This window comes from Moschus berezovskii, chromosome 14, assembly GCF_049115385.1.
Source record: "Moschus berezovskii isolate FMDL1 chromosome 14, NW_MosBer_1.0, whole genome shotgun sequence".
Classification (NCBI taxonomy): Eukaryota; Metazoa; Chordata; class Mammalia; order Artiodactyla; family Moschidae; genus Moschus; species Moschus berezovskii.
The window spans coordinates 28957806-28969647 of NC_142473.1; the positions used below are offsets into that span (position 1 = coordinate 28957806).

Genomic DNA, 11842 nt, shown 5'->3' on the forward strand with positions numbered 1-11842 from the left:
TCTTTTTCGAGTTAAAGTAAGAGAGCTCTTTCTCAGCTAGGCGATTTGCAACTCATCCAAATTCAGGAAATAACTCTTGGAAAAGAATAAACTTAGTTCTGAAAAACATGCGCGTCCAGTAACATCCGAAAACACGTGGCGGGGGCGGGGCAAGCGGGCGCAACAGCAGGCAAGACTCTAAGTCCCATCAGCTCATGCGGAAGCTAAGCCGGACTGCTCAGGGAGAGTCGGTGCACTGGCTGCTGGGACTTGTAGTTTTCACTCCTGCGCCTCCCCGCGGGTTTGCGACGTTTAGCGACTATCGCGCCTGCGCCAGCGCCGGCTGAGAGGCTGGGGCCGTGGCGGCTCGTGCCGGGTGATGCTAGGCGGCTCCCTGGGCTCCAGGCTGTTGCGAGGTGTGGGTGGGACTCGCGGGCAGTTCGGGGCGCGGGGTGTCCGCGAAGGTGGCGCAGCCATGGCGGCGGGGGAGAGCATGGCTCAGCGGATGGTCTGGGTGGACCTGGAGGTGAGTCAGGTCGCTCAGGGGGCGAGGGGAGACGAGTGAGTTTTTCTCGGGTGGGACCGAATAGCCGAGCGTGTCCGGGGAGAGCAGCGGTGTCTGGCTCTCAGGTGTGGCAGGTGAGCGCCTCCCGGCTGCGGGCGGCGCGGGGCAGGTCGAGGGACCGGAGTCCTGCGGGTGTTGAAGACTGTGCCGGACTGTGGGGTTTCTTTTCCAAGGGGACCTGTCATCCATATGGCTTCCCTTAAACCCCAGTTCCGTCCAGATGTGGACCTCCCTAACGCGGTGGTGGGCTTCGGGTCCCTGGGGTGGGGGGTGGGCACAGCAGCTCTGCTAGACCCCACTTCCCCAGCCTCACGGGACCCTAGATTGTTAGAGCCAGATGGGATTCCGGAGATGACTCAGCCTTACCCCACATTCCATAAAGGAGAAAACTGAGGCCCAGAGAGAGAGAGAGAGAGGATTCAGCTCGTTCAAGGTCGTGCAGTTAGTGAGGGTCGAAGCTGGGACTACAACCCAATTCTGATCCCTTTAGGTTTTCCATACTCAGCCAAAGATTCCCCTGTCCCCTAAGCCTCACTTTTCTCGTATTTGAAACGGGGATAATAACATTCGCTTGTGATGAAGATCAAGTGCTGTAATTAATATGAAAACTTTGTAAACTTTGCAGAGATGCAGTGAAGTTAGTTGTCTAACTCTTCCAAAATTGAATGCTGTCAGCACTCAATTTTGCTAACTTTGCACCTACCCCAGAGTAGGACTGTGACGCCTGACATGTAGCCGGCCCTTGGTAAATGGTTGTTGAATAAATAGCCTGTATTGAGTGCCTTGAGGACTTACCTAAGGAGCAGTATTGTGTCTTCTATCCTGGCTGTGGAATATAAGTTAAATATGCTTGAGGGATGTCCTATTAAATAAACTTGGGTGCAGTAGGCTGTAAAGATGGTTTTTTGTGTATATATATATATAATTTTTTTAATTGCAGATGACAGGATTGGACATTGAGAAGGACCAGATTATTGAGATGGCCTGTCTGATAACTGACTCTGATCTCAACATTTTGGCTGAAGTAGGTGATACCTTGTAATACAGCCATACTGTTTACAGTGTATTGGAAATCTACAGATTGTCTCTCCCCACTCCCCTCATCTCTTTATTTAAAAAATAAAACTGATATAGATTAAGGTCCAAAATAATGTTCTAGGTCATGGTGGGCTTGGTACTAGAACCAAACTAATCCATTTCAGAGCCTAGTATTTTTCAGTAGTTATGGCAAAAATTTGGAACTATAAATTCGATCATTTACTAAGAGCTTAGTGTGTGCCAGGCACAATTCTAAGTGCTTTACATGTATTCACTCTTAATCGTTACAGCAACTATAAGGTAAGTACTGTTATACTCATTTTATGGAGAGAGAAGTTTTGGTACAGAGTTGTTGGGTAATTTGCCCAAGGCCACCTGGCTAGTTATTGGGCAAGCTGAGTTTAACCAGGCAGTCTGAGTGAAGGGCTCCCAACCAATAAGACAAATGACTACAGTCACGCCAGGATCGGTGACTCATGCCAAAGTTGACTTTGTATCATAACCTTAGCTTTAACTCGACTTCATATATCCAGTTTCTACCTTTTCAACCAGGGCGTGATTCATCTAGATCATTATTAAGATTTTGGAATTTCTGTTGATACAGAGCCATGAGCTATCCTGTTGACCTAAGGGGCATGATTAAGGTTTTAACATGCTGCTTTTAACTGAAACATTAAGCAAAACAAATAAAACACACCTGTTGCAGGTTTCCTTTCAGCCACTCACAAAGCAGTTCATAAGTATATGACAGCATCTGATGGGTAGAGGGTGAAGTTCCAGGCCCTAAATAATCTTATCATATTGTCAGCTGTATTAGAGGCAGTGAGGAGCTCCAGAGAAGGAACACAAGTTTAACTAACACAGGTTTGTTAAAAATAAGTTTCCGGGAGGGTCTGATTGATGTGTTACTGGCCCTGGATACATTTCACAGATCTAACCTTAAGACTTCCACTTATTTTCTTGGTGAGGTAAGGGAGGAGGAGCCATTTTAGATGACTTGTTACTTTTGTGGAGTACCAGGAAGACATTCTGAAGTACTTCCTGGGATCAGCTGGGGGAGAATCATGATACTTTGTATTTTTTATAGTGGCAACTGCCTTTTTTTTTTTTTTAAATAAACAGCCACCCCCACCCCTTCCAACATGGCAACTTTATATAAATCTTGAGTTTTAGGTTTGGTTGTTTTTTCCCATCACTTGGAATTTTCTGGAGATGAATAGTGAAGAGAAGTGTCTTTATTCATCAACCTTACTTACCCTTGGCTGGAGGAGAGTTTTCCCCTCAGACTGTTGATATAATGTGAAATATGACAGTTTAATGGACCAGTTACTTGATATGTCCCCTGGAGGAAATTTGGGTCTGTAGTCTCATGGCTGCAGATGAGTGTGGCATTTGTAAATAGACCCAGTCGGATGAGGATAAGGATGTTAAAAAAAAAAAAAATTGCTACGGGCCTGTTGGCACTGAAGTGTCAGTTCTGTGGAAAATGTTTTATTTTTGTATACAAGTCTGGGGAAGGTGTTTTATGTTAGAACAGACATCCCACCCCAGAAATTTTTCTGTAGGTAGCTTAGTGTGCCATACTGTGATCTAGAGTAAGTTATATAGTCTTAAGTTGATAGACGTTGGCTTTTTCCATCATAGTTTTTTAGAATTGTGTTTTGTGATATGAGGTTTTTGGTTTTGTTTAAAAAAAAAAAGTGTTACCAAAACAAAGTCCTGGGGACTTCCCTGGTGGTCCGGTGGTGAAGACTTCCTGCTTCCAGTGCAGGGTGGGGTGGTGGGGGTGTGGGTTCGATCCCTGGTCAGGAAACTAAGATCACACATGTTGTGTCACACAGCCAAAAAAAAAAAACAACCACCAAAAAACAAGGTCCTACTGAATAGCACAGGGAACTATATTCAATGTCCTGAGATAAACCAGAATGGGAAAGGACATATGTATAACTGAGTCACTCTGCTGTCCAGCAGAAATTAACACAACACTGGAAATCCACTATACTTCAATAAAAAAAAAAAAAAGACGTTATCAGAGCACATATTTTTGCTTCTTCATGGAGATTGCCATCACCCGTTTTCTTGTTTGGCTAAAACTCCTTGTAGCTGTCAGGCCTATTTTAGTCAAATTCTTGCCATTCCCTCAGTAACTGCAAACTACTTCTTTTACCGCCTTAGTAGTGATAATGCCTTGGATTTAGAGCCCCCGCCCCCCGCCGCCTCAGTTCAAATATTCGTATCTATAATTTCTTTTATCCTGGTAACATCCCTGTCAGGGAAGGGGGAGGGGTGGTTTGTTATCTCCATCTCCCAGAAGGAGAGACTAGGAGGTGGCTTGCTTTAATGCCACAAGTTGAGCTGCTGTGCCTGCTGGAACTCTGACTGTCAGGTGATTGTTCAGTTAACTGGAGCTGAGAATTTCAGGGTCAGGTTTTTTTTTTTTTGAATCTTTCAGATGCCGTCAATTACTTTTTCAACTGTTAAATGTGACAGTGCTGTTAAAATTAAACAGTGTAGCTTTACACAAAACATACTTACTGTGAGCTGTTGGTTTTTTCAACAGCAGTTCTTCTCTTGCCTGATCTTACTCCACAACGTTTTTGTATTTTTGTAGTATTTTAGTATTTTGTATGCATATACAAATGTGTGCATTTCTTTTAAACAAGTGTAAGTGAACTCATAAGCGTAATATACTGTTCTGCAATCTGCTTTTTGTTTTTTACTTGGCAAGATAGGAACTGTTTATAGTCAGTGACTGGCAAGCCTTCTCTAAAAAAGACCAAATATTAAATATTTTAGGCTTAGATACCACATACCTCTCTGTCACATGTTTGTGTGTTTTACAACCCCCTTTACAAATGTAAACATCGTTGTTAGCTTGCTGGTAATTAAAAGTGCCGGAAGCTGAGGCTATAGTTTGCCAACCCTTGATAGGTATCTGTGTCCTTTATTTAAAAAAAATTTTTTTTTTAATTGGAGGATAATTGCTTTACAATGTTGTGTTGGTTTCTGCCTTACAACTGAATCAGCCCTAAGTATAGATATGTCCCCTCCTTCTTGAACCTCCCTCCCACGCCCTGCCCCATCCCACGCCTGTAGGCTGTCACAGGGCACCAGATTGAGCTCCCTGTGTCATACAGCAGCTGCCCACTAGCTATCTGCTTTACATATGGTAACGGATATTTTTCAGTGCTCCTACTCTCAATTCGTCCCACCCTCTCCTTCCCCTGTTGTGTCTAGAAGTCTTTTCTCTCTGTCTGTGTCTCTATTCCTGCCCTGCAAATAGATTGATCACTACCATTTCTCTAGATCCCATATGTATGTGTTAATATACGATATTTGCTTTTTCTCTTTCAGTTTTACTTTACTCTCTATAACAGGCATTAACAGGCATTTCGGTTTTCAGTTGTGTACATGTGCGTTCGTTAATTTTTTCTTGTCATAAACAATGCTGGAATGAATGAGGACCACTTTTAGAGTTAACAAAGTGCCCTCATCTTTCTTCCTATGTATGTTTACTTCTTGAAGCAGCTTGAACTCAGAAACCAAGTGTATCCCCAGTGATTCTGGATGACTAACAGCTTTTCCTATCCACAGGGTCCTAACCTGATTATAAAACAGCCAGATGAGTTACTGGACAGCATGTCAGACTGGTGTAAGGAGCATCATGGGAAGGTAACATTACCACATGGTAGGATTGCCGCTTTGGGGATCGGTAACAAGCTTGTTGCCCCCACATCTGAGCCCTAGACCCTTGTTGGATGGTATTTTTGAAAGGGATAGGCGAAGATGGCCTGGCAGGCCCGGGGAACTGCTTGCTGGCTCACCTTTCATCTTTGGGGTCTCTCGAGACCATCTTCTCCTGAATGTCCGCTTTTTTGCCTCTCCTGCACTCAGTCTGTCGTGAGTGCATTGCGGCTTATCACGTGTTGCTCAAGCCAGTCTTCTGGATAAGGTTAGACATCAACTTCCAGAGAAAGGAGAACGCTGCTCTCCTGTTTCTAGTTGTTTCTTCCCAGAGGTTATATCCTTGGACCTTGAGCACCATGTTTTCTGACCATGGGGAAATGCTGTTAACCATCAGGAACATAATTTATTTGACTTGGATTCTTTAAAAAAAAAAAAAAAAAGTCACTGCAAAGATGGCAGTTTCCATTTGAACTTGAGCTCTGTAAGTGGTCCATCTCTGATTATATTTGCCCTCTTTAGAAATGGAGTTTCATATCTGGATGCCTTTGAAAACTGACTCCGTGTGTCTTGGTGGGGCTGGGGATTCTCTCTTGCAGTCTGGTCTAACCAAAGCAGTGAAGGAGAGCACAATGACACTGCAGCAGGCAGAGTATGAATTTCTCTCCTTCGTACGACAGCAGACTCCTCCAGGGCTCTGTCCACTTGCAGGTAAAATCCAGTCCTATGTCTGCCTTGTAGATACTTTTCCATTGTAGCGGTTCAAGACACTGTGGTTCCAGAAAGATCCACCCAGATCGTCGTGTCTTCTCCTTACCCTGATTTGGATTATGCCTCTTACTTTTGTGCTCAAATTTCCTTGTATAATTTATACATGAATATCAGGGAAAATGCCCTGAAACCTGACATGAGCTCTGGGATACCCAGATTAGCTCAATAACATTTTCCCACATATTTTTATTATGGGAAAATTTTAAATATACAGGAAAGTTGGATATAGTTGTTAACTTTGTGCCATGTTTATCTGTCTTATTTTTGTGGACATGTGAAAGTAAATTTCAAGCATCATGACACTTAATTCCTAAATAATTCACCCAGCATTTCCTAAGAATAAGGACCAAGAGATCGTTGTTTTATATTTAAGTAACCACAAGATCCTTGTCACATTTAAGATGATTAAAAATAATTCAGTAACATAGTCTGATATTGAGTCCATATCTAAAATGTCTGGTTTTCAGCCAGGATTTAGTCAAGACTCATGCATTTCATTTGGTCATTCTGTCTCTTTAGTCTCTTAATCAAAAACGTGTACCTGTCTTTTCCCCTTGTGACAGTGACTTTTTAAAGAAATAGGCCAGTTCTGCTAGTATTTTGAAACAACTGTCATTGTCTAAGGGAGGTTAATGTCCTGTGGTGGTGTATTTGTATTTGTAAATGTAAACTGGTATAGTTATGAATGCTTTTCTTAAATTATTCATAAAAAGTTTTGACCTTAAGTACTAGAGCATGTATTATATAAAATTTCCCCCAGCCAATGCAGTCTATTTTAAAGTTCTTATTAAAAATTTAGTGTTTTTTTAAAATATAAATTACTGCGTGGAAACATGAATGTGGATATGATTAAAACTGAAATTTGAATAAAGGCTTATCTACTTATATGATTCAGTTAAATTTTTAGTGTTAGTGGTATCGATTTTATGATACTGGGAGAAAATGTGCACATCTGGTATTAGCTTAAAAAGTAACAGATTTGAGCATTATTTTATGTGGAATGATAGATTCATCCTTTTGTCTGTAGAGTGCCATTTACAAATTTATTACGAGCTGAACTGACTAAATACGCTGAAATCTGCACTTGTAATCTAATCAGATACACTCAAACCTAATTTAGAAGTTTTGAGATGCTTTTACAAATTGTTTGAATTCATTAAAAAAAATCATCTCCAATTAAATACAGTTTATGAATTTTTATGTCCTCTCGTGTACCACTAGAAATACACAGATGCGGTATGCTTCGTGTCTTTCTAGGAAATTCAGTTCATGCAGATAAGAAGTTTCTTGACAAATACATGCCCCAGTTCATGAAACATCTTCATTATAGAATAATTGATGTGAGCACTGTTAAAGAGCTGTGCAGGTAAGGGCTATATTTAGGATCCATTCAGTTGTCTCATTTAGCATGTTTTCCTTGAGGATTTGTGCAGAGTAATTGAATAGAGCTGTAGAATTGAGGGGGCCAAGTGGGTGTATAACTTCCTTATCCTATGCTTGCTTGAACTGGTGAGCCCTGGGGAAAGAACATCAAAAATCTTCCATAAATTTCATTAATCCAGAAAATTTATTGAACACCCATCTCTGTGGTGCATATTGGCCAATGTGCTGGGAACACATAGACGAAAAGCCCTTAAATGCTTAGAGTCTAGAGAACTGACAGATATGTTTAAAAAAAAAAATCCACTTGGGACATGCTGTGTGGTGACGTTGGTCAGGGAAAAGTGTGTGTAGAATTTTGTGGGCATGAGAGAAGGAGCACCCAACTGCAGGAGTGAGGAAGATGGGGAGTTAGTGGAAACTTCACACAGAAAGTGGCTTTCAGTTGAGATTTAAAGAAGAGTGGACATTTTCCAGGTATTTAAGGTGAGGAGAGAACATTCTTGAGAATGGGCAGAGGTACAAAGATACAGGGGAGCAGGAAGGTAAGGGTGCTGCAATGAGATAATTCTGATTAGAACGTGGTAAGAACAGAGGGAGAAAGGCTCGCACCATCTTGGAGAGAAGGAGCTAGGGGAATGGCAGTGGGTGGCAGGAGCAGTGTGGATGTAGCGTGTTTGAGAAGGTCAGTAGCAGGGCCTTGAGTGCATGGATGGGGGCGTGAAGACGGGGAGGAGGTATAAAGTGTTTCTAGTTTGGGCAGCTTGGTGGGTGATGGAATTGTTCAAAGACAAAGGGGAATGTCAGAGGAAAAGTAGATTTGGCTGATGGGGGAAGGGAGGTGTTGAGGATGGTGAGTGACCCTGTGTGGGGGGTTGGAAATGTCTGGTGGATTTTAGGTTGAGTTGTCATGGATACCCGTGACAGAAGTGAGGGAGAGGGCAGGGCTGGAGTGCACAATTTGGGAATCTTACATAGTGATCTTGCCCGAAAAGAACCTATAGAATGAAGAGAGGTGAAGGAGGGAGATGGAGTCCCAGACAAGGTGGCAACTCCATAGTCACAACCAAAGGCCTTTTTCAGTGTTATTACGTTACTTGAAGGACCAAAGTATTCAGTTCATTTGAGACAGTTTCCTTTGAGAGTTCCATTTTTGCTGTGTATAGACGCTGGTATCCTGAAGAATACGAATTTGCACCAAAGAAGGCTGCTTCTCACAGGTAAGTTTGGGTCCTTTTAAGTGCTTGGTCATCTGACATGTACATAACCCCTGAATTCCTGACTGTTTGAAATAATGTCACTTATCCCTTGGGGGAAAAGTAAAGGACAACTACATAAAGATAACTTTCTTTTGCTAAGATTATCAGGAATTCTTGTCAGTTTTCTAACATTCCCTTGTGAGATAATGTTTGGTCTTAACATCTTTATTGCTGTTTTGAAACTTGTGAATAACTTAGTCTGGAACATATGTGAAATGGTGTAATTTTTCTAGTAGTGAGTAGTATTAATTTTCTTCCCAACAAGCATATGGGCTTGTAACTATTTAAAATTTGAGCACTTTGTGTACAGTTGTATAAGGCAGTTAGCCTGATTTTGGCACTTCTTAATTTTTCAGATTGTTTTCTTTTTGTGTCTGCAACCTTAGGCCCAAGTACACAGGGAATTTAAAGATCTTGTGTATCTAGAGTCCTCTTTTACTTGTTGGCATTGTGGTCTTTCAGGAAGGTCATAAGACGTGATGGGAGATGTAGCAGCTGGCTTCTAACGGCAGCGTTTGTTTCCTCCATGTACTGAGCCCCTACTGTGTGCCAGGCACAGTTCTAGCCAAACAGAAAGACCAAGTCCTTGCTCTGAAGAGCCTGGCATTCTGATGTTTTTTTTTAATTGGGCTTTCATGGACTACAGCACAATAATTCAGGCCTGGAATACCTCAAGTGGAACAGTTGAGGCTCAAGGTGTTTTGGATTTCAGAATTTTTCAGGCTTTAGAAGGGAGTAATAGCGTTAACGAGGTCTGGGGAAGCACTCATCTTCAGACACGTGGCTGTTTCTACAGTGAAATGTACAGATATTCACACCATGTGGCATAACCAGTGACTGTAAATAGCCTCACATCAAGTGGGTCAGGTTTTGCCACAAAGTGGCTATAGAAGGACTTTGGGTTTTCAGCTTTTTTAAAATTTCATTATTGTGGCTAAGATGTAGTGTCCCTTGTTTTAACCAGAGGCTGTGTTTTTGACAGCTTCAGCTCTCCACCATATGCCTAAGACCTGGAAAGAAAGTAAAACTGTTGCCCTAATCATGAAAGTAACTCATAAAACTCTTGCACTAAAGTTTGTTCAGTTTGATCTCTAGGAGCGGCCCTTGGCCCATCTTCAGAGCAAATTGATTTACTTGCTCACTGCTCTAATAATGTTGGGTACCTGATAGAGAAGAAAGAAGGCTGTTAGATGGAAGCAGGCAGCCCCTAATGATAGTATAGATCACCTCGACAGAGGAGGGAGGTCCTCTGTGGTTAGGTGCTGTCTGATTATGGATGTTTATTATGATGGCTGAGTCACCAGTTATGTTTGAGTACGTGAATATATTTTGTGCAGGACATCATTAAGTATTGCACAGTGTCTCCCAAACTATATGCCATGTGCTGGGAATCCCACAAGTGTGGTCGATTTAAGTTTTAGAAATATCGTGTCTACCATACAACCTCCTCTGGGGAATTAAAAATACACATCAGTACATTAAATACTTTACAAAAAAACTTCAAAAGAGGAAATGTTTAATCTAGTTTTTCCTAAATTATTTGACCCTGGAACATCCCCCGGCCCCCAGCAGAACACTTCACTGTCTTATGGAGCAGTTTGGGAAACCTTTATCTGTTAAATTGTAAACATCTTTTTTTGAAGTCAAACAGTTTTTTTTTTTTTTTTAAAAAAAAGCACTTAAATTTGTTTTACTGAAGTGTTCCACTTCTTGATATCAGATAGTTGCCTTTACAGTAGTACCCATTGTTCTTAAGTTATTTATAAAAAGTTACACCTTTGAAGAATGGTGATCATCTCCTCTGACTTTTGGACATTTCAACTCAGCGTGGTGTGTTTGCTTGTAGGGCACTTGATGACATTAGCGAAAGCATCAAAGAACTTCAGTTTTACCGAAATAACATCTTCAAGAAAAAAACAGATGAGAAGAAGAGGAAAATTATAGAAAATGGGGAAAATGAGAAGACTGTGAGTTGATGCCAGTTCTCATGCTGCCACCACGTAGTTCTCTGGAAGCAACTTCTGGTGGTTTTTTCTTTTTCCTGGGCTCACGCTGTTTGCTTGGCCGATCACCTTCCTTCAGTTAACTTGCATCTCCAGATTTTTTCAAGCAGACAGCACCTGAAAATTATTTTTCTCCTAACATGCTGTTTTCATTTATGACACAGCAACTCCTTTGTAAGTACCAGGTCACGTCCACCCCTTGGTACATACCTGTATTTGCTTTTAGACATTTCTTTTGTTTAAAAAAAAAATAATAAAGCTAGTTCTATTGAAATGCAATCCTTTTTGTACTATCGATTCTTTAGTAGTTTGATTGGAAAATGATGTGTTTTTTTGTTTTTCCTTTTTTAGGTGGTGTGCCTAATGTTTACACTCAGTGCCATTAGGAGTGAACTAAGTTTCAGTTCTGTTCAGTAGGCAGTGAACTTACTCTGTCTTGCTTTACAAGTTAATAATAGAATAGCTGGAGATAGATTCAGAGAAGCAAATTGGGCTCACGATTAGTAATAGTTACCGAACTAACAGAGCTCCGGAATAGCTACTCTTTACTATATTCAAGGGTTACTGAATAGATATTATGTGCAAGGAAGCCACGGTGCTAAGTTTGTAGAATGTAAATAACTGGCTGCCCTAAGTATAATGGTCAGTAAATATTTGAGGAAGGATTTCCGTTTGAATATCTTAACTCCTAAGTTTGTGTGTTTTAGAGTTCAGTAGTAAGGTGAGTCCTCAGTCAGAGGGCACGTTAGAGTCATCTGTCTATACAACAAATCTCCTGCAGACTCATGCCCCTTGAAAGAAGGAATCAGAATTGGGAAGGGCCCACAGCTACCCTGCCTCTCCTAGAGGATGTGGTGATCTTAGATTTCATCCTAACTCAATTACATGACCAGTATATGAACATAGAGGTGTGATCCTCATGTGAGAGTTACAGAGAGTTACAGGACTATAGATTGGAATTAATTATGTCATAATTTCACTGACTAAGTTACTTTACCTTATACAGCAACCTATGAGTGGAGAGAGGCTTTAGTGGAACTTTTTCTAAATGAGGAAATGAAGGCTCGGATTGACAAGCATTGCAAGTGTGAGTTGACGGAAACATTAAAATCTATGGACTTTTCTGACCAGTGCTTTTTCCATCTCTCAGAGTGGCATAGGTA

General features: G+C 41.4%; 1 protein-coding gene across 1 annotated transcript; it reads left to right on the forward strand.

The window, feature by feature from the left end:
• Positions 1–310: 310 nt before the first annotated feature.
• Positions 311–10958, forward strand: REXO2 (RNA exonuclease 2). The gene is made up of 7 exons (XM_055423055.2): positions 311–505; positions 1485–1568; positions 5177–5254; positions 5866–5977; positions 7295–7403; positions 8584–8637; positions 10523–10958. The coding sequence occupies exons 1-7, from the start codon at positions 359–361 to the stop codon at positions 10650–10652; spliced, it is 714 nt and encodes a 237-aa protein (XP_055279030.1). The 5' UTR covers positions 311–358; the 3' UTR covers positions 10653–10958.
• The last annotated feature ends 884 nt before the right edge of the window (positions 10959–11842 follow it).